Genomic DNA, 20,370 nt, shown 5'->3' on the forward strand with positions numbered 1-20,370 from the left:
GCTCTTCTGTTGACCTGTGTAAGAGAGAAGACGTGTTAGCGGATAATGCACATTCTATCATGTCCTCCAGTCCACTCCTAGTATGTAGCGCCATGTGAACTGTGGTGTACACATGAGCACTATGCCTCCTGTTTGTCACAGGCTCACTTGTACCCATCCATTAGCCCGCTCACTCTTTTGTATCTCCACTCATGTCTCACCACCTGCAATGGAGTGGGCCCCATGCTGCCCTCCAAGCTCCAGTGCCTCCTCTTCCATTGGGGATAGGATCGCGAAGTTCGGGACGTCACCACTGTTCGTGGCCCTTTCCCTTGCATTGTGGGCTATCTTTTCTTGCAAGCATAGATGAGCATTGTTAGTCGCCTGACAGAGACATGTGCATCGCCTATGCTGTTGGTTGCCTGACTGTCAATGATAGTGCCACATGAATGCCTCCTGCATGCAGCCACTCAGAGGTGGCAGTGCAGGAGTTAACTGTGACGGACTAGGGCCATTCACCGATATGCTGTCATGCCTGTGACAGCCAATGCTGCTGCCTGGCCATTGCCAGTGACTGGGTGGGCATGCCCTTTGTACCAATCTCACATTTACCCCATGTCACATGTAAGGTTGCAGGGCTGACTGTGTGCTGCACTGACCTTGGCAGAATGCATGAGTCATTGACCTTCTGGCAGCACTGCAGCTAGATTCAAGGGACGACCCCACAGCTGCAGACCTCCTCTGTGATCTCCATCCAGGTTTGCTTGGTTTGGCGGGTCAGTCTCTTCCTCTTGTAACTGAGGACCTCCCACCTTGGCTGTGCAGCCTGGAGGAGAACCTTCAGGGAGACATCAGTGAACTGTGGGGCCACCCTAGATCACAGTTCTGTCATGTTTATATCTCCAATGCTGCTCAGATCTTCAGTGATTCTCAAATCTTCAGTGCTGTTCAGGTGTTCAGTGCTGCTTGGGTATTCGTTGCTCCGTCTCCGTTTTGGCAGACTGCTTCCAAAGTTCCCTTTTATTCAGTGCTGGCTGCCCTTTAAACATGACGCCAGCATTTCAAGTGGCATGACTTGACTTTGCCTGCATCCCCTGAGTGGGTGGCACTGCCACATCCCTGTCGTTAATTGGTCGCCTGCCACATAATTCAGTTCACTTGGCAGCCCAACGCCTATGCAGGAGCAGCTTCCGCTTCCAGTCCTGACGGCGGGTCCTCGGGCCTTCTAGCAAAATTCAGCTCTATGTTTCTCTTCTTTTCCTGCCTGCTTTCTTCTGATTTCTTATTTCCTTTTTTGAAAACACAAGGGTGAGAGTGAGGGGGAAGGGTGAAGTTCAGCTTTGTAAGTGTGCAATATGGGCGGTAGTGGATCACCTGCCAATTTATGCCCTGCCCAACTTTCCTTTCCATTGAAATCAGTAAAAATGAAAATCATTGGAGGTATTTGATGGGTGGCCCAGCTAATATCATACATTTTGCACTATCGCCAGATGTTAAATTAACCCCCGATATCTCCAGTTGAACTTTATGTAGCAGAAGTCACAAGAAAACAATTTTTCCAACAACTTTATATTCTAACTGCTGGAATCTTCCCTGCAGGAATTGTCTGGTTTATGTTAAAGCTGCCAGTGGTTGAAAGTCATGTTGCCATTTGACAGGGGAATGCCATTGTTATTACATACTTGGTGAATAATGCAAACAAAACAGTGAACAACTTGGTACCTGACTGTAAATCAGTCTTTTTAGGTCTGTAAAACATGTATGAGTCACCATGTTATTGCTTTAGTTATGCTGTTGCAGTGCTGTGATGCAGTAACCACTATGTGACAATTGGTGTGCCATCCTTACAGCTAATGCTCAGCATTGAATTCCACCCAGATTTTCGATCACTCTAAGCAAAATGAAAGTAGAACATTCTTCCAAGCCTTGTATTTTGTTATCTATGTAAATGTTTTGGAATATAGTTTGAGAATTTTTGGCATTATCTGAACCCTGTGATGTATCATGGGTTTGTAATATATACGCTGCTTGTTGTCCTTCTGTGGCTTGTAGTGAAATGAAATCCAATATCACTACAATTCAAACCATATGTTACAAAGCACTTCAGTTCATATCATGTGATTCAATCACAGAAAGCTTTCTGGCCATCATTGCACACCATCTGTAAAAATTGAGTAAAATTGTCCACAAACTGTAACTTAAATATATAGAATAACACACGTTGGAATGTGTTTCAGACTTAACACATCTTGGTATTTAGATGACGCTGGTGAGCTTCTTACGTGCCACTACCACTTTGTGATATCATCTGAATACCTTGAGGTGTTACTGTGTTGTAATAACCCATGTTTTGACCTGTATGTAATGGTGGTGAAAGCCATAGCAGCTGCTGTGACTTCACAACATCAGCAACTTGTGTACACCTGTATTGGGCTAATTCATAGCCTATAAATCAAAGGAACAGAGCCCGGAGATGGCGATAACAGAGCTGGAAATCACTGGGCAACCAACAGATAGAAAGACAAGATATTCCAAAAATGGTTATAATTGTACAATAAAACAAAGGCGAGAAATAGGCTAGAGAAAAGAAATGAGATAGTAAAGTAAAAAAAATGTAAAAGCAGAAAGAGAACAAAATAAATTGAGAGAAGTGGATTGGAAGAAACTTTTAAAACATTTTGTTATTTCAGAGCAGAAAGACAAACAAATAAGAAATGGGACGCAGACTGGCTTCATTATGGATTAACACTGGTTCTGCTTATTCCTTCTTGATATGCCTTTTTTCCATCCATTTATTATATCTGCACTCATTTTTGTTAATACACTTCATTCTTTTATGTAAAATTACATGGTATATACAGCACAGAAACAGACCATTTGGCCCAATAAGTCCATGCCGGCATTTATGCTGCACTCGAGCCTCCTCCCGTCCTTCCTCATCTAACTCTGTCAGCAAAACCCTCTATTCCTTTCTCCCCATATGCTTATATAGCTTCCCCTCAAATGCATCTATGCTATTCTTGTCACTTACTTCTCTTTTCTTGGATGTCATCACTCTGTCATTGTTGCATTATTTGTTTTTCTCATGTGTTCCACTTTTTGTATCTCTTTAATAGCATTCCTTCTTTACTGTCTGTCATAAATATTGCATTCTGCTCAATGAATGATTTCCAGTGAGGATTTGTATAAATCATTGTACAATAGCATTGCTAGATTATTCACTTCACCTTTAGTTGTAGATCCAATTTTTCATTATATCCTAGAATGTCTAATGCTAAAAGATTGGACTAAAGCTTTATTCATAATTGTAAAGGGCTCTAAAATTCCCCTATTTAGTCTTTCACACTGGTTAAATTATCAAAGGCCTGCTTAGCACTATCATTTAACAGTTTTGCTTACTCCTAGCAATTATTAAATTAGTACTGTATTCACATATTAGTAATTAAAAGATAAATGAGTAAAGTAATTTTTTAACAAATGCATTTCCTTTGTCTATATATGTAAAACAGACTTTTTTGGTAATGAACTGCAGATCATCCATCAACAAGCCTTTGACCTGATTACTAATCCTTCAGTGAGGATATCATCACACACCAACTGCATGGGGTGTCCCAGCTGTCGGCATCTGTCATGGCATCAGCTACTAACAAAGAAATCTGGGGACAAATGTGTTCTTAATAGTCTCATAAGCAGAGCAGGGTCACAAAGATTATTTTAAAATAACGTGATGCACGTCACTATGCTAGGATTGGTGCAGCTTACACTGCACTTTCTGAAGCCTTGGTCAAAGAGATATTGATGTGAATGTCACACACAAATGCTCTTCATGTCATTATCTTATGAAAATCAGAAACCCGCGCTTGCTTTTACCATAATCAATGGAATGATGGTGAAAGTAAACATTTTAGATCCGAACTAAGGAACGTGCAGCACATGCACCACTACACAATTGTAACTGCAACCAATAAATATTGAGTCCATTTAGATTACTTAAGAGTCTTCTCTTGTGTGGACTGCATTTATAAGATCTTTAGTTTATATTTAGTATGCTACTGGATGTCAGTTTTATCCTGAGTCCAATGTCTATTTTGGTGCCTCATGAAACCATTCTATTTATGCTAAACATGGTTTTGAATTAATGAGCTAACAGCAAAGAAGAAAATGACAGCTAATGTACCTGACCATTCCTGCCTTCGTGTTGCCAATTCATTTTTTTGCACCATCTACAGTGATAGATGTAAGGAGTGTAACAAATCAGAAAACATGCAGCTGAAGAGAAGTTGAAAATTAAATCATAATGCTTGTGTCTATACAATCTATGTTTCCCTTTTTCTTAAAAATTCTATTTTTATTTACAGCTTCTTCTGCATACATATAAGTTAAGTAGGTGAAAACCACTGCATGGGATGATGAGCCATATCAATAGAGTAAGGCCAAACCATAAGGGTACCATGGTTACTTTTTTAATGTTTCAGATTCAGCTCTTGGAATATATGCCTATTTCTCCTCTACATTTAACATTAGTCCTTCCTCAGAAGCTATTGGGAATCTGCACAAATTTGCACTTTGGTAGTTCAGTGGGTATAATTTACAAAATGGACATTAGATTTATCCATTATTTTTCCTATAATTCCAAGTTCCTTTCTGAAAATTTTTAGATTTCTGGATCAGACACTGTGCCTGATGTAAACTAGTGTTGCATATTTGACTATTTATTAATTTCTATCCTCTTTTGTGTGTTAGTGTTATGTCAGTAGCCAAAGATGAAGAACCTGTGAGTTTGGTTCTACCACCAAATGCTGTCATACCTATACTCCCAACTCTACCTCCGTGTCCTGTGCCACATGTGCAAACTCCAACACCCCCTGTTCGATCGCTGACTCCACTCCCATCCACTGAAGAAAGTAGCTCAACGATCTCCGTCACCGAAACCGAGACTGCTGACCGAAACATTTCTGAAGGAGAAATCCTAATAAGCTATGGGCAGATGGCTGCAGCAAAAGGTATAGCTACACCAGAGCATTTATTTAGCACTAAATCAATAAATGTACAATTAGCAGACTGTTGCACAGTACTGTAGATACAAAACAATGAAATATGTAGCAAGGCTGAAAAATGCGAACTTTAGTAACTCGAGTAATTGCATTGGAGAACTGAATGGTGCAGTAAACATATTATCCATGCACCTTGTTACGAGTTTGAATCCAGTCCAAACTAATGAATAAATGTTTCTCTTCTGTCCTGGCTGTGAGGTCCTATATGAAATGAGTTTGGGTAATTTCACCAAGTTGTTAATGGGAGCAGGTACACAGTCTAAAACTGCCCACAGGTAAGAATAAATTATATTAAATTAACACAGTCAATGAGAGAAGTCAAAACAATAGCTGACATGGGATGTACAAAAAGGCACATTGAAACAGTAGGACGAGCTTTTCTGAATTTGGGATTCAAATACATTGGGTAGAATTTTAATACAACAGACCTGCTTACAGCGGGGTGCTGGCAGTGGGTCGTGAACACGTTTCTTCATGAAGCAGGCTTTGCCATGGCTCATTAACTCAGCCACAGCATTAGCATCCCACTTCCAGGTTTCCCGACCAACCACAGAGGGCAGGCGTGATGACGACCCACATCAGTCAAAGGAAGGATTTTTAGGAAAGGGAACCCTGGCAGGGGTCAGAGTGGCTGAACTGTACATTGCTTCCTGATGCTTCCACACGAATGGAGGGAGAAGTGGGAAGGCTCCCCCTAGGTCTCTGACTCTTTCCTGGAGGTCCTGTTGCAGGATCTGGGGCACTGCAGTGAAGCACTGTCTCCTGCAGATGGGAGGAAGAGACCAGCTTCTCAATCCAAGGAGGTGTGGATGGAATAAAAACAGCAGGTCTGGCAGTATCTGTGGAGAGAGAAGCAGAGTTAACATTTCAGGTCTGTGACCTTTCATCAGAACTGGCAAAGGTTAGAAAAGAATTACGTTTTAAGCAAGTGAAGGCGGGAGGGGGTAGGTTTGGTGGGGAAGAGGGCAAAAGGGAATGTGTGTGATAGGGCAGGAGAGATTAAATAACAAAGCTGTCATGGGAGAAAGGCAAAGAACGTGTTAATGCTTGTGGTGAAAGACAATGCATTAGTCCCGACAGAGTGTTAATGGCAGAATAATGAGCAGGTCTGTCCACATGAAAAAATAAGCAAATGATTAAAAAATAAAATAATAAAAATATAGAAAAACATTTTTTAAAAAGGCCAGTCATGCTCTCAAATTGTTGACCTGAAGGTTGAGTCCGCAAGGCTGTAGAGTGCCTAATGGAAAGATCAGGTGCTGCTCCTTGATCTTGTGTTGATGTTCACTGGAACATTGCAGCAGGCCAAAGACAGAAATGTGGGCATGAGAGCAGTGGGGTGGGGGGGGAGGTCATGACCCCGAGCCTCCGGTTGTTTGCCATTTCAACACAACCCCCTGCTCTCATCTCGCCTGCGGCGGCTCATTTAAATGGCTGGGCGACCCGCACCCCCCCCCACCCCCCAATCATGTGGAGGGGACAGGCTGTCCGACACCAGCACAGACATCAGCTGCTTGCGCACATGCGCTGGCGCCATTTTTAAAGGGTAACCAGTCCTGTCGGCATATTTAAATTTTATAGATACGCCCCTTCAAAATTTATCAAATAAAATTGTAACACCCTTTTCCCACCCCCTAATAACAATCACATTAACTATTTGCCTTCCCTCCCCCCCAAAACACTTACCTTTTCAATGTAACCTTCCCTCCGCAGGACTGCATAAAGTTTAAAGTTTACCCCTTCCCACCATCCCCTACACTCATTTTGTTTATTTGATCCCATCCCCCCCTCCCCGCACTGGAAACCGGAACTCCTCCCCCCTCCCCGCCAGTGTCACGCCGGCTTTCGCCAGATGGGGAATTGAAGGTGTGGGAGTGCCGGCCACCGCACTGATGATTGCGGTGGGCCTGGAAAATTCAAGGTAAGTTGATTTAAATTTATTCATCTCGTTGATTTAAATTTATTTATCTCTTTAATTTAAATATTGAAACTGAGGTCCCATTGCCCAGCGGTGGGGGATCACCACGGAGCCTTGCCGCCGCCGGGAGAATCGGACCGGGCCCTCCTGGCGTCAAGTTCCATGGCGGGCCTCTGCCGCAGCCATCTTCTGGCCCCCCGCCATGGAGCCTGACGTCATGGGCTTGGTAAAATCCAGCCCCACATCACTAGAACAGGTTATTTGGTCCTTATCCCATTACTGTTTGTGAAACCTTGCTGCCTGCAAATTAGTTGCTGTGTTTTCCACATTACAACAGTGGCTAAATTTGCATAGAACCCCAGTATGCAAACTCCAGTGTCAGTACAGGCTAAGGTTCTATCTGTCCCCAGTGTTGCGAAGGATGGGTCTGATCACATTGCCGCTGAACGCTCCATTCAGTTGGACAGTGCTGTACCACCTATCCTTCGTGGAAAAGTTTGTGCAGAATAACACCTTTGACCACCAATCATTCAGGCAGTGGTCTGCATATAATGTCCTCAATGCCCTGTGGGAAAAGGAGATTGTGGATTCTGTCAGATGGTTCCCTGGGCAGACTGTCAAAGTCATTTGGCAGAATGCCTCATCACCAGAACTTTCAAACAAGCACCAAGACGTAGCTTGGCTGGTGGTGAGAAGGGCCCTCCCTGTCAGATCCTTCCTGCACACCTGGAGTCCCTCAGCCTCCGCACACTGCCCTCTAGGTGTCTGTGGTTGGGAAGAGACCATTGTTCACCTCCTTATGGAATGTGCCTTTGCAAAGCAGGTGTGGAAAGAGATGCACTGGTTTTCGTCGAGGTTCATCCCGAGCAGCTCCATAATGCAGGACTTGCTGTACGGGCTATTCCCAGGGACACAAACCGAGATGAACATCAACTGCTGCTAGAGGACCATCAGCGTGGTGAAAGACGCTCTTTGGTCTGCCCAAAATTGCTGGTCTTCCAGTGCAAGGAGTTGTCCACGACCGAGTGTTGCAGACTGGCACATTCCAAGGTTCAGGACTATGTGCTGAGGGATGCACTAAAGCTTGGGGCAGCCACCGCAAAGGTTCAATGGGCCATAGTATACCGAGGGGCTGGAACCCAAGTAAAATCCCTCTGGCTGTATGCACCAAAAATCTTTTTGCTATGTAATGCAAATGTACATTGCATATAAAATGGAATGGCAAGAGTTGTGAGGAACCTCATGTTCTGTATCGAAGGAATCTGATCTCTTTTGCACCTTCCGAAATGTCAAATTTGAACTGTTTTGTAATGTATTTTTACAAATTTTTATGAATAAAGTATAGTTTTGAAAAAAAATCAGTGACTACATTTCAAAAAGTACTTAATTGGCTATAAAGTGCTTTGGGACATCCTGAAGTTGTGAAAGGCACAATAGCAATGCAAGTCTTTCTTTATTCCATCCAAAGGAGGCATCAGTGACACTGCAGTATTCTTTCAGTATTATACTGAAGTGTCACACTAGATTATATGGTCAAGATCTGCATTGTTGCTAGAACCCAAAACTTTTCACAGCAAGAGGCAAGGATGCTATTCACTGTTATACGCTAAATCTAAGGAGAAAAAGAATGGGAAAGCTCTTGAAGTTTCAGAAGTTGGGGACCTGTTAGTGGTGTGTGACTTTCATCAATTACAACTTGCATTTATGTCGTGCCTTTTATGTAGAAAAATGTTTCATTAGCACTTTGCAGAGTCGTGGTCACAAAAACGAATGCCAAGCCAAAGAAGGAAATATCAGGAAGGGTGATCATAAGCTTGGTCAAAAAGGTGTATTTTAAGGAGGGTCTTAAAGGAGGCAAGGGAGATAGAGAGATGAAAGGGTTGAGGAAAGGAATTCCAGAGCATGGGGCCTCGGTGGCTAAAGACATGAATGCCAATAGTGGAGCGAAGAGAGACTGGAATGCACAAGAGGCCAGAGTTTGATGAATGGAGAGCTTGGTGGGAAGGGTGTTGTTGTGCTAAAATAGCTCACTTAGATTGCGAGCGGTGAGGCCAAGAATGGATTTAAGCACGAGGATAAAAATGTTACATTTAAGGCGTTGAACGAATGCAGGTCAGCAAGGAAGAAGGGATGGATGAATGGGTCTTAGAGCAGGATCGGATATGAGCAGCAGAGTTTTGGATGAGCTGATATTTGTAGGAGGAAGGAGTGAAGGATAGGAGGTCAGCCATACGAATGGTTGAGTCTGGAGTTGTCCAAGGCATGTTTAGGCAACAAATATGCTAAGTTAGAGGCAGAGGCGGGTGATGTTATGGAGGTGGAAGTCGGTGGTATTTATTTATTTTTATTTAGAGATACAGCACTGAAACAGGCCCTTCGGCCCACCGAGTCTGTGCCGACCAACAACCACCCATTTATACTAACCCTACAGTATTTAGAGATGGAAGGATATATGGTCAGAAACTCAGCTCAGTGTCATGTAAGATGCTAATGAAACAAATGGTCTGTTTCATCATTAGACAGCAGCTGGAGATGAGAATGGAATCAGTGACAAAGGTACAGAGATTGTGGCAAGTTCCGAAGACAATGGCTTTGATCTTCCCAATATTTAGCTGGACGAAACTATCTCATCCAAGACTGAATGTCAGAAGGCATTTTGACAATACAGAGGCAATTAAAAGGAGTGGTAGAGAGATAGAGCTTGCTTTCATCAGTGTGCATGTGGAATCTGCATGTCTGCAGATGACATCACAATGGACAGCTTATAGTAGTAGTGACACCTCCTGGATGTCACACAAACCTTATATTTCAGAAATAGACAAGTTGAATATTTTACAGATTGAAAGTCTTGTACCTGCCTTTTGGAGTCAGAAATTATAGAAATAAACATATAAAACCAAAACAGAAGTAATATAAGGAGCAGCACAGCTGAGATAGCATGCTCTAAAGTGCTCCTACAAAGGCAAACAGCTAAAGTTTTGCCAATGAGAGCTGACTAAACAGGATACTTAGTTAACATATGTGGAGGAGGCCATCATTTTAATTTCAGTGTACCATTATAATTTTGAATTGCAGTGTCAGTAATTGTTTATGTCCATATGAAGTTTATATTTGCATATAATAATAATTGAACTACAACTCTGTGTTTTAATTGTTCTGATGTGTCATTGCTCATTGAGTATGTCTTTTATTTTTCAGTTTTAAAAGAAGAAGGTATATCCTTTCCAAACTTCAATGATAGTCTGTCCAGTACACTCCAGGATGCTCAAGAAATGGTAAGTTTGTAAAAGATGTGACTTTGTAAACTCATCATACAAACTGTTTGAATACAAATTCACTGCTATCTCTGGTTTTTCATTTTTTTAAATTGTTTCATTTGTGTTTTGCTACTAAAAAGACAGTTTTGTAATTTTATATGTTTATCTGTGATCAATTATAATTGTGATATATAAAAATAGTTAATACCCAAGCAACATTTCCCATAATGGACCAAGTATAGTATTTGCCTGTAGTAACTCTCCTATCTCTCCATTGTAATTAAAGAATTACTTAAATGCCTTTGATTAAGTTTGACGCTTGGTACAACAATTCCGTGGGTGTTGGTTGCCCTTCAGTACCTCACCTGAGTTGCCACTATTATTCATCTGTTAATCATAGAATGGCCTGTCGTGTCCATGCCAGCTCTCTGTAAGAGCAACTCAGCTAGAGCCACTCCCCCGCCTTTTCCCTGCAGCCCTGCAAGTTTTTTCTATTCAGATAGTTATCCAATTCCCTTTTGAAAGCCACAATTTTATCTACCTCCACCACACTCTCCGGCAGTGCATTCCAGATCCTAACCTCTCACTGCGTAAAAAAGTTTTTCTTTGCATCGCCACTGCTTACTTTGCCATTCACCTTAAATCAGTGTCCTCTGGTTCTCACCCCTTCTGCCAATGGCAACAGTTTCTCCCTATCTACTCTGTCCAGACCCGTTCATGATTTTGAACATCTCGATAAAATCTCCTCTCAACCTTCTCTTTGCTAAGGAGAACAGCCCTAGCTTCTCCAATCTCCCACGTAACTAAAGTCCCTCATCCCTGGAACCATTCTATCAAAATGTTTTTGTACTCTCAGTAATGGCTTCACATCCTTCCTAAAGTGTGGTGCCCAGCATTGGACACAATACGCTAGTTGAGGCTGAACCAGTGTTTTATAAAGGTTCACCATAATTTCCTTGCTTTTGTACTGTACACCTCTATTTATAAAGCCCAGGATCCCGTATGCCTTATTAACTGCTTTCTGAACCTCCCCTACCACCTTCAATAATTTGTACAGATATACCCCCAGGTCCCTCTGCTTCTGCACCCCCTTTAGAAATGTATCCTTTGTTTTATATTGTCTCTCCTTACTCTTCCTACCAAAATGCATTACTTCAGGGCGGCACAGTGGCGCAGTGGTTAGCACCGCAGCCTCACAGCTCCAGGGACCCGGGTTCGATTCCGGGTACTGCCTGTGTGGAGTTTGCAAGTTCTCCCTGTGTCTGTGTGGGTTTTCTCCGGGTGCTCCGGTTTCCTCCCACAATCCAAAAGACTTGCAGGTTGATAGGTAAATTGGCCATTATAAATTGTCACTAGTATAGGTAGGTGGTAGGGAAATATAGGGACAGGTGGGGATGTTTGGTAGGAATATGGGATTAGTGTAGGATTAGTATAAATGGGTGGTTGATGTTCGGCACAGACTCGGTGGGCCGAAGGGCCTGTTTCAGTGCTGTATCTCTAATCTAATTCACACTTCTCTGCAATAAACTTCATTTGCCTTGTGTTTGCCCATAGCACCAGCGTACGTCCTCTTGAAGTCTATCACTAACCTACTCACAGTTCACAATACTTTGAAGTTTTGTGTCTCCTGCAAATTTTGAAATTGTGCCCTGTACACTCAAGTCAAAGTCGTTTGGATAGACCAAGGAAAGCAGTGGTCCTAATATCAATTCCTGGGGAACCCCACTTTATACCTTTCGCCAGTCTGAAAAACAGCCGTTCACAGCTACTCTGTTTCCTGTCACTGTTAACTTCGTATCCAGACTGCCACTGGTCCCTTTTATTCCATGGGCTTTAACTTTGCTGAACAAGCTTGTTATGTGGCACTTTATCAAATGCCTTTTGGAAGTCTGTGTATACCACGTCAACCACATTACCTCATCAACCCTCTCTGTTACCTCATCAAAAAACTCAATCAGGTTAGTTAAATACGACTTGCAAAGTTAACAAATCCATGCTGACTTTCCTTCCTTAATTAACATATGTCCAAGTGACTGTTAATTTTGTCCTGGATTATAATTTCTAAAAGCTTTCCCACCACCAAGGTTAAACTGACTGGCCTTTAGTTGCTGGGTTTATCCTTGCACCCTTTTTTGAACAAGGGTGTAAGATTTGCAGTTCTTCAGTCCTCTGGCACTACCCATGCATCTAAGGAGAATTGGAAGATTATGGCCAGTGCCTCTGCAATTTTCACCCTTACTACCCTCAGTATCCTCGAATGCATCTGCTCTAGTCCTGGTGACTTATCAACTTTAAGTACAGCCAGTCTTTCTAATACCTCCTCTTTATCACTTTTAGCCCATCCAGTGTATCAACTACCTCCTCTTTTACTATGATTTTGGCAACATCATCTTCCTAGATAAAGACAGATGCAAAGTACTCATATGTGAGCTTCACACTGTGTCAGCAGACTATTTGACCACAGTGTGCATTACCACCAATCCTGTCCTCGCCCAGCCTCCACACATGCACATTTAATAGCTATCAGGACTGGCAAGTCTAACTGATATATATATCTTTCCTAAGCCAGCAGTGTTGCATCAAATCACCAACCCAAATCTTGCAAGCAAAAGTTGAGTGGAGGTCACTGTTACGACCAGGTGTGAAAGGTGTCTAGGGGTCTTTTACTGTCTTCACCTGGTCTTATTGTAACAGGATTTAATTATTAAACACGCTGTGTTTTGAGCACCCCCTTGGTGAATCCTTGTGCACCACTTTCCAATTACAGGGCAAAGAAATGAACATAAACATGCATGACACTCACTGTTGAAATTTTCATAGCATATTGCTAACTTATAAAAAAGTTAGCTGCCCTAAAGGCTTATCAAGCTTATTCAACAAATAACTGTCCCAGGTTTGATTCCTATTCTGTTCTGAGTTAACTGACTTCAGTTGGCAGCAGTATGGGTTCTGCAATCTGCCTCAATGTCTTAGGGTTCAGGAAGAGAACGTCGGCCAGTGTTCCTGCTCCTGATTGCTACCCAGTGAGGACAGAATCAGGCTCTACAGTGAATAATAGCAACTTAGCAAAGGTATTGGAGAGCAAGCAGTGCCCATGGAATTGTACCCCAGCTTGAAGTCAATGCAATCAGGAAAGGGGGGGGAGGGGGGCAGAAAATTTGCAAGAGAAGGAAAAAAAGGAAAAAACAAGACAACCATTATCTGAAATCTTAACACCATGTGCTGTATTTACACGAAAAGTACAGAACTTAAGAGCTCAACATTCTTTTCTTTCTGTTCTGGCTGAATAATGAAAAATATAATGCAGACAGTGTCATTTGGAGAGGTAAACAATTGGAGATTTCTTTGCTGTAGACTAAACCCAAGTGAGTCTGTGTTTTTGACGTGTTAATGTTTAACAGACAGTAGGAGCTCTATTTTGGTCAGTATTTTAACTTCACCAGTAAATTAGGTCATAATCACTAAGTTGCTAAAGTCAATGGAATTATCCTAAAAATGTAAATTATCACAGAGGCCTGAAAATTAAAATGGAAAATTCAAATGTGTATGACTATCATTTAACTGATTGCACTCACATTCCTCAAATAAGATGTGTTATGGATCTGTAATAGAATGAGCAAGCTTCCAGCAAATGCGATGATGTAAAGGATTGCCTAGAGGCAGCAGATCAAGAAAAATCAGGCGGGGAGGTTCACGCACATTTCATTTTAATTCACTTGATGTTCATTTCAATTAGTAGGAAAAAAATCAGGTGGGCTCTGTACTGGGCTGCAGTCCTCCCCACCCAGTTTTCCTCTGATTGTACCCTGGTGACCGTATATGCTCAAGCACAATAGAGGAAACCTGCCTCAATATGTCACTAATATGGTGAGGTCAGAACATATGTCACATGCTAATGATTGAAGCTTAATGATCACCACAAACATCCTTGTAAACAGATACCTGTGCCACATTGACATGGTTTATATCACGATATCCTTTACACCATCTCAAAATATGATCTATGTTTCAAATATGATTTATATTAATAACAAATTGGTTAAATAATTTATAAAATTAATTAATAAAAACAAAGGATTAAAGTATTACTAATAATTGTAAACTAATTAGCTTATTCCTATAATTTCTTGTGTCTCAAATTATTTTATAATTTGATATATCCAGAACTTCGGAGCCTTTTGCTTTCACTTTCATTTCAGTTTATACCTCAAGCAATTTTACTTGCTTAAAGAAGTTTCAATTTAAGTTTAGATGTAATTCTCACTATATACAGCAGATGGAACCTGTGCGTTTTCTGAACAGGTCTGATGTTGCCAGGTAGTTCTTTGGTCATTTAAACTAGTGACTGAATGGTCAGAAGCCTAAAAACATTCTTCTTGTCCAATGACTGGCAAATCAAATACCATTAAGCTGAGCTTAATTATTTCTGCCAATATTCTGCTCCAGTGTGGCAATCCCTCCACCTCCCACCATTCTGAAAAATATTAGTCTAGGCTTTCTGCCCGCCTATACCAATGTTTCAACAGGCCAGGGAGGAAAGCTGCTCAGACACTCAAAACTACCTCCATATGCCATCATTCCCCAGGGACCAGTCTTGTCATGTATGTTAATTGTATGCCAGAGAAAGAAACATGGGGCTTGATTTTTAGGCTCAGCTAGGGCTGGGGGTGGAGGCAGGAGGGAACTAAAATAGCCCTGCCAGCCGACATGCCGGTTCCCTGGTTCCATCCCGCCCCAGTTTTGCAGAGGTGGGATAGGGGATGGCAGGGCTAACTGCCCCATTAAGGGCCAATTAAGCCAATTAGAAGATTTTCCAGTCGGCCTCCAGGTTCCCACAGACAGCGGGGGACCAGTTTTATTTAGAGATACAGCACTGAAACAGGCCCTTCGGCCCACCGAGTCTGTGCCAACCAACAACCACCCATTTATACTAACCCTGCAGTAATTCCATATTCCCTATCACCTACCTACACTAGGGGCAATTTACAATGGCCAATTTACCTATCAACCTGCAAGTCTTTGACTGTGGGAGGAAACCAGAGCACCCGGCGAAAACCCACGCGGTCACAGGGAGAACTTGCAAACTCCACACAGGCAGTACCCAGATTCGAACCCGGGTCCCTGGAGCTGTGAGGCTGCGGTGCTAACCACTGCGCCACTGTGCCGCAGTTTAGGTGCCTGGAGGTTAACTCCCGATGGCAGGCCAAGGGGCCAGTGCTCCATGCAGGCCTAGAGGTCCTCCCTGCCGGCCTGGGTGCTGCAGCAGCAGCGTAGGCCATTTTGTAGAGGGGTACCCCAACAACAGTGGTGCCCTGGCTACAAAAAACATTTTTTAGTTTAAATTTAAGAAAGTTTAAGAGAGGGCACCTCCATTTTGAAGCACACTCTCCCTTTCTTACCGCCAATTGCAGCCAGCTGCTCCTTTCAAGATGGAAGGTCTCTGATGGGCCCTCCAACTTCGAGAGCCCAGCCACCACCCTTAATTGGCTGACGAGCCAGCCCTTTGTCCATTAATTGGCCACGCCAGGGAAAATCACAATGAGTGACTGTTTCCCACACTTCTGATCCACATTTCAGCCTGATGGTAGGGTTCAGAAACCCGCAGGGAAAAATCCAGCCCCATGGTCTCTGCTATTTGAATGCTGGACACAATGGCCAACTATTTGAACCAGGCGTCCAACATTCTACAGTCAGCAGAAGCGAGGAGAGTATCTTCCTGGGAGCCAAGACCTGTGAGGGGGCTCAGGGAGTGTCACTTCGAGGCCCACGAAGAGGTAGGAGGGGTGGGGTCGGTTTACAAAGAAACGTTTTGCAGGCTGCGTGGATGACCATCTTCATTGCAATTGTAAGTCTTCTCCTCCTAACCTCTTTCTCGTGATGCACCCAGTCAAAAGGTGACTCTTAGTTGTGGTACAGTTCCAGGTCGTTATCCATATGTAAACCATGACGGTGAGCCAAGCAGTCAACCCTGATCCTACCATTAGCCAACTTAAGCACACAGGCATTGGACAACAATTAGGTATAGGAATCAAGGCTCATTTTCTAATACCTTGCACAGCATTGCTGAGGCTAATTGTAATTGGATTTACTACTATCCAAGCAGATATCAACTAACTATGCGCAGACTGGCAATTGAGCCTGCAATATTCTCAGGTCTGTAGGGCTCAGCCTATCATAGGATAAAACTCAGAGTCATCGAAAAATTCTGAATATTTTAGAGACAGACCCGTGTAAAGCATAAAAAAAATCAATAAATTATGGAATGTGATTCTGAAGAGGATTCAGCTGCACATTAGAGGTGGCCATTCTGTCACACATTTTTGAGGAATTTACAAATTTAAATTGCAAATTTGTGATGATTAAATCCAGTAGTTATAGAGTTGGATGAATAAATTACAATTCCAAAACACTGGGAATCAGGACAGTAATGGGGAGAGATACAGCGAAGGAAGGGAACTGCAAGAGACAGAAAGGAAGGGGTTACAGGGAAAGCAACTGAAAGAGGCTGATTGGAAGATGGAAAGCTAGTGAAATAAAAGGAGGGTCAGAGGCAGGAGGGTAAAAGGAGGGAAAAAGGAGCAAAAGACAGAAGGGAAAGAAGAGAGATAGAAAAAAAGAACTTTCATTTATATAGTGCCTTTCTCATTGTCAGAATCCTAAAGTGCTTCATAGCCAATTGATTACTTTTTAAAGTGTTGTCACTTGTTATGTAGGCAAACGCAGCAGCCAATTTGCACACAGCAAGAACTTATAAACAATGAGGCAAATGGCTGGTCAATCTGTTTTCGTGGTGCCTATTGCGAACAGCCGAAGTTATATACACAGTATGTCCCAACGACTGGTGGATTGTATCAAACAGCATGTCTACTCAACCAGCCCATGCTTGCAAAACTTAGAACATAATGTCCAACGTTAGATGTGATTCTGTGATTGGACAGCACTTGATGAACAATCCTGAGTGTGCTAAGAATTACACTAACAACCACTTTAAGATTATTAGTCGGGCTGGCAATGTAGCTCACCTACGCTTGCTAGAAGCTATGTATATTCATATGCAGAGACCTGTCCTCTGCAGGCAAAAGGAACATATCCAGGCTTTGAGCCTTTTTTGAAGTAAACAAAAGTGTGAGGGACAATAGTTCCCTGGTGCATTATCCATGACAACACCTCGACCAATCAGAATTGACTTGCTAACGAATCAGCACCCTTTTCTCATGCAGTATAAATTGTTGCTCCCTTTGAAATTTTGCATTCTTGTATCTGTCCTGATGAGTGCTTGATGAAAAGCTTCAACAGCATGTCTCTTTTTTGCAGCAATACCTAAGTTCTGTACTACCGCGTGACTATCTCCTACCCTCCTTTGAATTGTGCAAAGGGATCTTTTACATCCACCTGATAGGTATACAGGGCTTCAATTTCAAGACTCATCTGAATAATGGCATTTCCCACAATGCAACATTCCCTTGGTACTGCACTGAAGTATTATCTCAGGTTGTGTGTCCACATCCTGAAATGGGGCTTGAACTCATGAACGTCTGACTCAAAGTAAGAGAGTTACAACCGAGTCACATTTAGGGAGGGGAAGGGAGAGCTAGATAGTAGGAAGACAGATAGACAAAAGGAAGAGAGGCAGACATGTAGAAGGGAAAGAAGAAGAAAGATAGAGGCAGAAGAGAAGGAATACAGGCTTATCAGTATCAGCATCCTGAGTAAGAGGGCATTAGAATTTGTGTTTTTACATGGATCCAGTTGTTAAAAATAGTAAAGCTGTTGGAAATTACTGAATCAGATGGTTTAGATTTATTTTCAAGGTTAACATTGTGTTAGCAAGTCTTCAGTAACCATGGATAAAAATATAAAAGTAATATATAATTTTGCTCCAACAAAATTAGGGTGCCCACCCCTATACTTTGTACAGTAACCCAGAAATTGTAACTTCGTAGCTAGAAATTATCCTGAAAATATGGTCTAAAAATGAAATAGTATATTATTAAAGATAAAAAAGGGTTATAAAAAGCTTTCAATTTATTTGCTCATTTCTCTTTTACATTAAACTGTTTTATTTATTTAGGATGATGATCCCCCCAGTGAGGGACAAGTAATCTCAAAGCAACACAAAGGATTACAAAAATACTCACTTGGCACAATGTTAGCCAAAGTCCTTCAAGGTCCATATGCTCCACAAGAAATACATCATCCTGAGGTAAAAAAAACAGTGAATTTTGTAATAAACTTTATTGCTTTAGGTAAATTATCTATAAACTACAATACTGCAGTAAATTAGAGCCAGGAAACTACAGACTCATCAGCCTGGCATCCATCATTGGGAAGATGCTTGAAGGAATCCTAAGAGCTGCCCTTTTTGATTACTGGGAAAGAGAAGGGAGCACTGGAAATACACAGCTTATCTTCCAGAAAAGAAGGTCATGTCGTACAAACTTCATTGAGTTTTTTGAAGAAGGCATTAGGGTAGTGGATCAGAAAATTCCAGTATACATGTCTACCTGGGCTTCCAGAAAGCCTTTGATAAAGTACCTCACACTAGGTTACTCCACAAGATAGAATCTGTGGTATCAGTAGGAATTTGATATGCTGGGTCAGGAATTGGCTCCATTTCCACAGCCAAAAACATTGTAGTTAATGGATGTGGTTCGGCCTGGGGACACGTTACTAGTGGTATCCCACAGGGATCAGTTCTGGATCAGGTACTGTTAATTTATTTTTATTAATGACCTGGAAGGTGGTTTTGGGAGTATGGTCAGTAAGTAGGTATTACAAAATTCTATTTAAGGGTTATGATAGTAGTGCAATGCAATCTAATGCAATCTAGATGCACTACGGATATTGGCCACACAATGGCAAATGGCATTTAACTTAGACAAATGTGGTGTCATGCATGTTGGTAGGAATCACACAGAATGTACTTATCATTTATAGGGAACAATACTGAAAGAGGTTCAGAGGAAAAAAGAGATGGGTGTTATTGCGCATGGATCATTGAAGGTTCATGGCCAATATAGAGAAGTTGTAGCTAATGCTAACATGATATTGGGTTGTATTAACAGAACCATTCAGTACATATCAAAGAACACCATTCTGTCATTCTCAGGCCACTGGTTAGTCCGCATCTGCAGTACTACTATACTTAGTTTTGGTCTCCTCACATGGTGGATGATGATAATGACTTTGGAAAGGGTTCAGAGGAGAGATACAAGAATGAATCCTGGCTTAAAGAAACTTAGTTACTCAGATAGACTTAGGAGATAAGTCTATTTTTATAAGAACATTAGGAGCAGGAGTAGGCCATTTGGTTCTTTGAGCCTGCTCTGCCATTCAACTAGATCATGGCTGATCTTCTACTACAGCTCAACCTTCCCGCACTATCCCCATAATCCCTTAATTCCCTTAGTACCCAAAAATCTATTAATCTCTGTCTTGAATATACTCAACAACTGAGCATCCATGGCTCTCTGGGCTAGAGAATTCCAAAGATTCACAACCCTTTGAGTGACGACATTTCTGCTCATATCGGTCCTGAATGCCTGACCCCTTATTCTGAGTGTCTGACTCTGTATTCTAGATTCCCCAGCTAGGGAAAACATTTTCTCAGCATCTACCTTGTCAAGCCTCTTCAGAATTTTATGTTTCAATGAGATCACCTCTCATTCTTCTGAACTCCAGGGAATATAGGCCTTGTCTACTCAATCTCACCTCATAGGACGATCCCCTCAGCACAGGAACCAATCTAGTGAACCTTCATGCACTCCCCCTAGGGCAGGTATGTCTTTTCTTAGATAAGGAGACCAAAACTGCACATAATACTCCAGATGTGGCCTCACCAATGTCCTGCATAATTGTAGTAAGACTTCTTTGCTCTTATACTCCAATCTCTTTGTAACATAAGCTTTAGAGCAGAAGCGACCTGATAGAGGTTTATTAAATAATGAAAAGGATGCATAGTGTGCCTGTTGATAAATAATTCCAGTTTGACAGATTGGGGAGGACCGGGGATGTCTATTTAAACTACGCAGGAGTAGGAATAGACAGGATGTTGGGCAGTTCTTCTTTTGCTAGAGAGTAGTGAGCCTCTGGAATGCATTGTCAACTGATGCAGTGGGTGCTGACTCTCTGCTTACTTTCAAGAGGGAGCTGGACCTGTTCT

General features: G+C 42.1%; 1 protein-coding gene and 1 long non-coding RNA gene across 5 annotated transcripts in view; one reads left to right on the forward strand and one right to left on the reverse strand.

Moving 5' to 3' along the window:
* The window catches only part of kiaa0586 (KIAA0586 ortholog), a 654,782-nt gene that overhangs the window by 568,084 nt on the left and 66,328 nt on the right, over positions 1-20,370 (forward strand). For 3 of the 4 annotated variants that reach the window (XM_068039229.1, XM_068039231.1, XM_068039230.1), the window contains exons 26-28: positions 4,723-4,982; positions 10,150-10,226; positions 18,280-18,411. In XM_068039229.1, coding sequence (XP_067895330.1) covers positions 4,723-4,982; positions 10,150-10,226; positions 18,280-18,411 — 469 coding nt within the window. Of the gene's footprint in view, positions 1-4,722; positions 4,983-6,746; positions 6,883-10,149; positions 10,227-18,279; positions 18,412-20,370 lie in introns of those variants that run through there. The other variant, XM_068039232.1, reaches the window with a different exon arrangement.
* LOC137373820 (uncharacterized) overlaps positions 5,015-20,370 on the reverse strand; it is a 28,924-nt gene continuing 13,568 nt past the window's right edge. Inside the window, exons 2-3 of the long non-coding RNA XR_010975707.1 lie at positions 18,347-18,406; positions 5,015-5,872 (exon numbers count right to left, since the gene is read on the reverse strand). This is a non-coding gene — a long non-coding RNA (uncharacterized lncRNA). The remainder of the gene's footprint in view (positions 5,873-18,346; positions 18,407-20,370) is intronic.

The sequence above is a fragment of the Heterodontus francisci genome, chromosome 9, assembly GCF_036365525.1.
Source record: "Heterodontus francisci isolate sHetFra1 chromosome 9, sHetFra1.hap1, whole genome shotgun sequence".
Classification (NCBI taxonomy): domain Eukaryota; kingdom Metazoa; phylum Chordata; class Chondrichthyes; order Heterodontiformes; family Heterodontidae; genus Heterodontus; species Heterodontus francisci.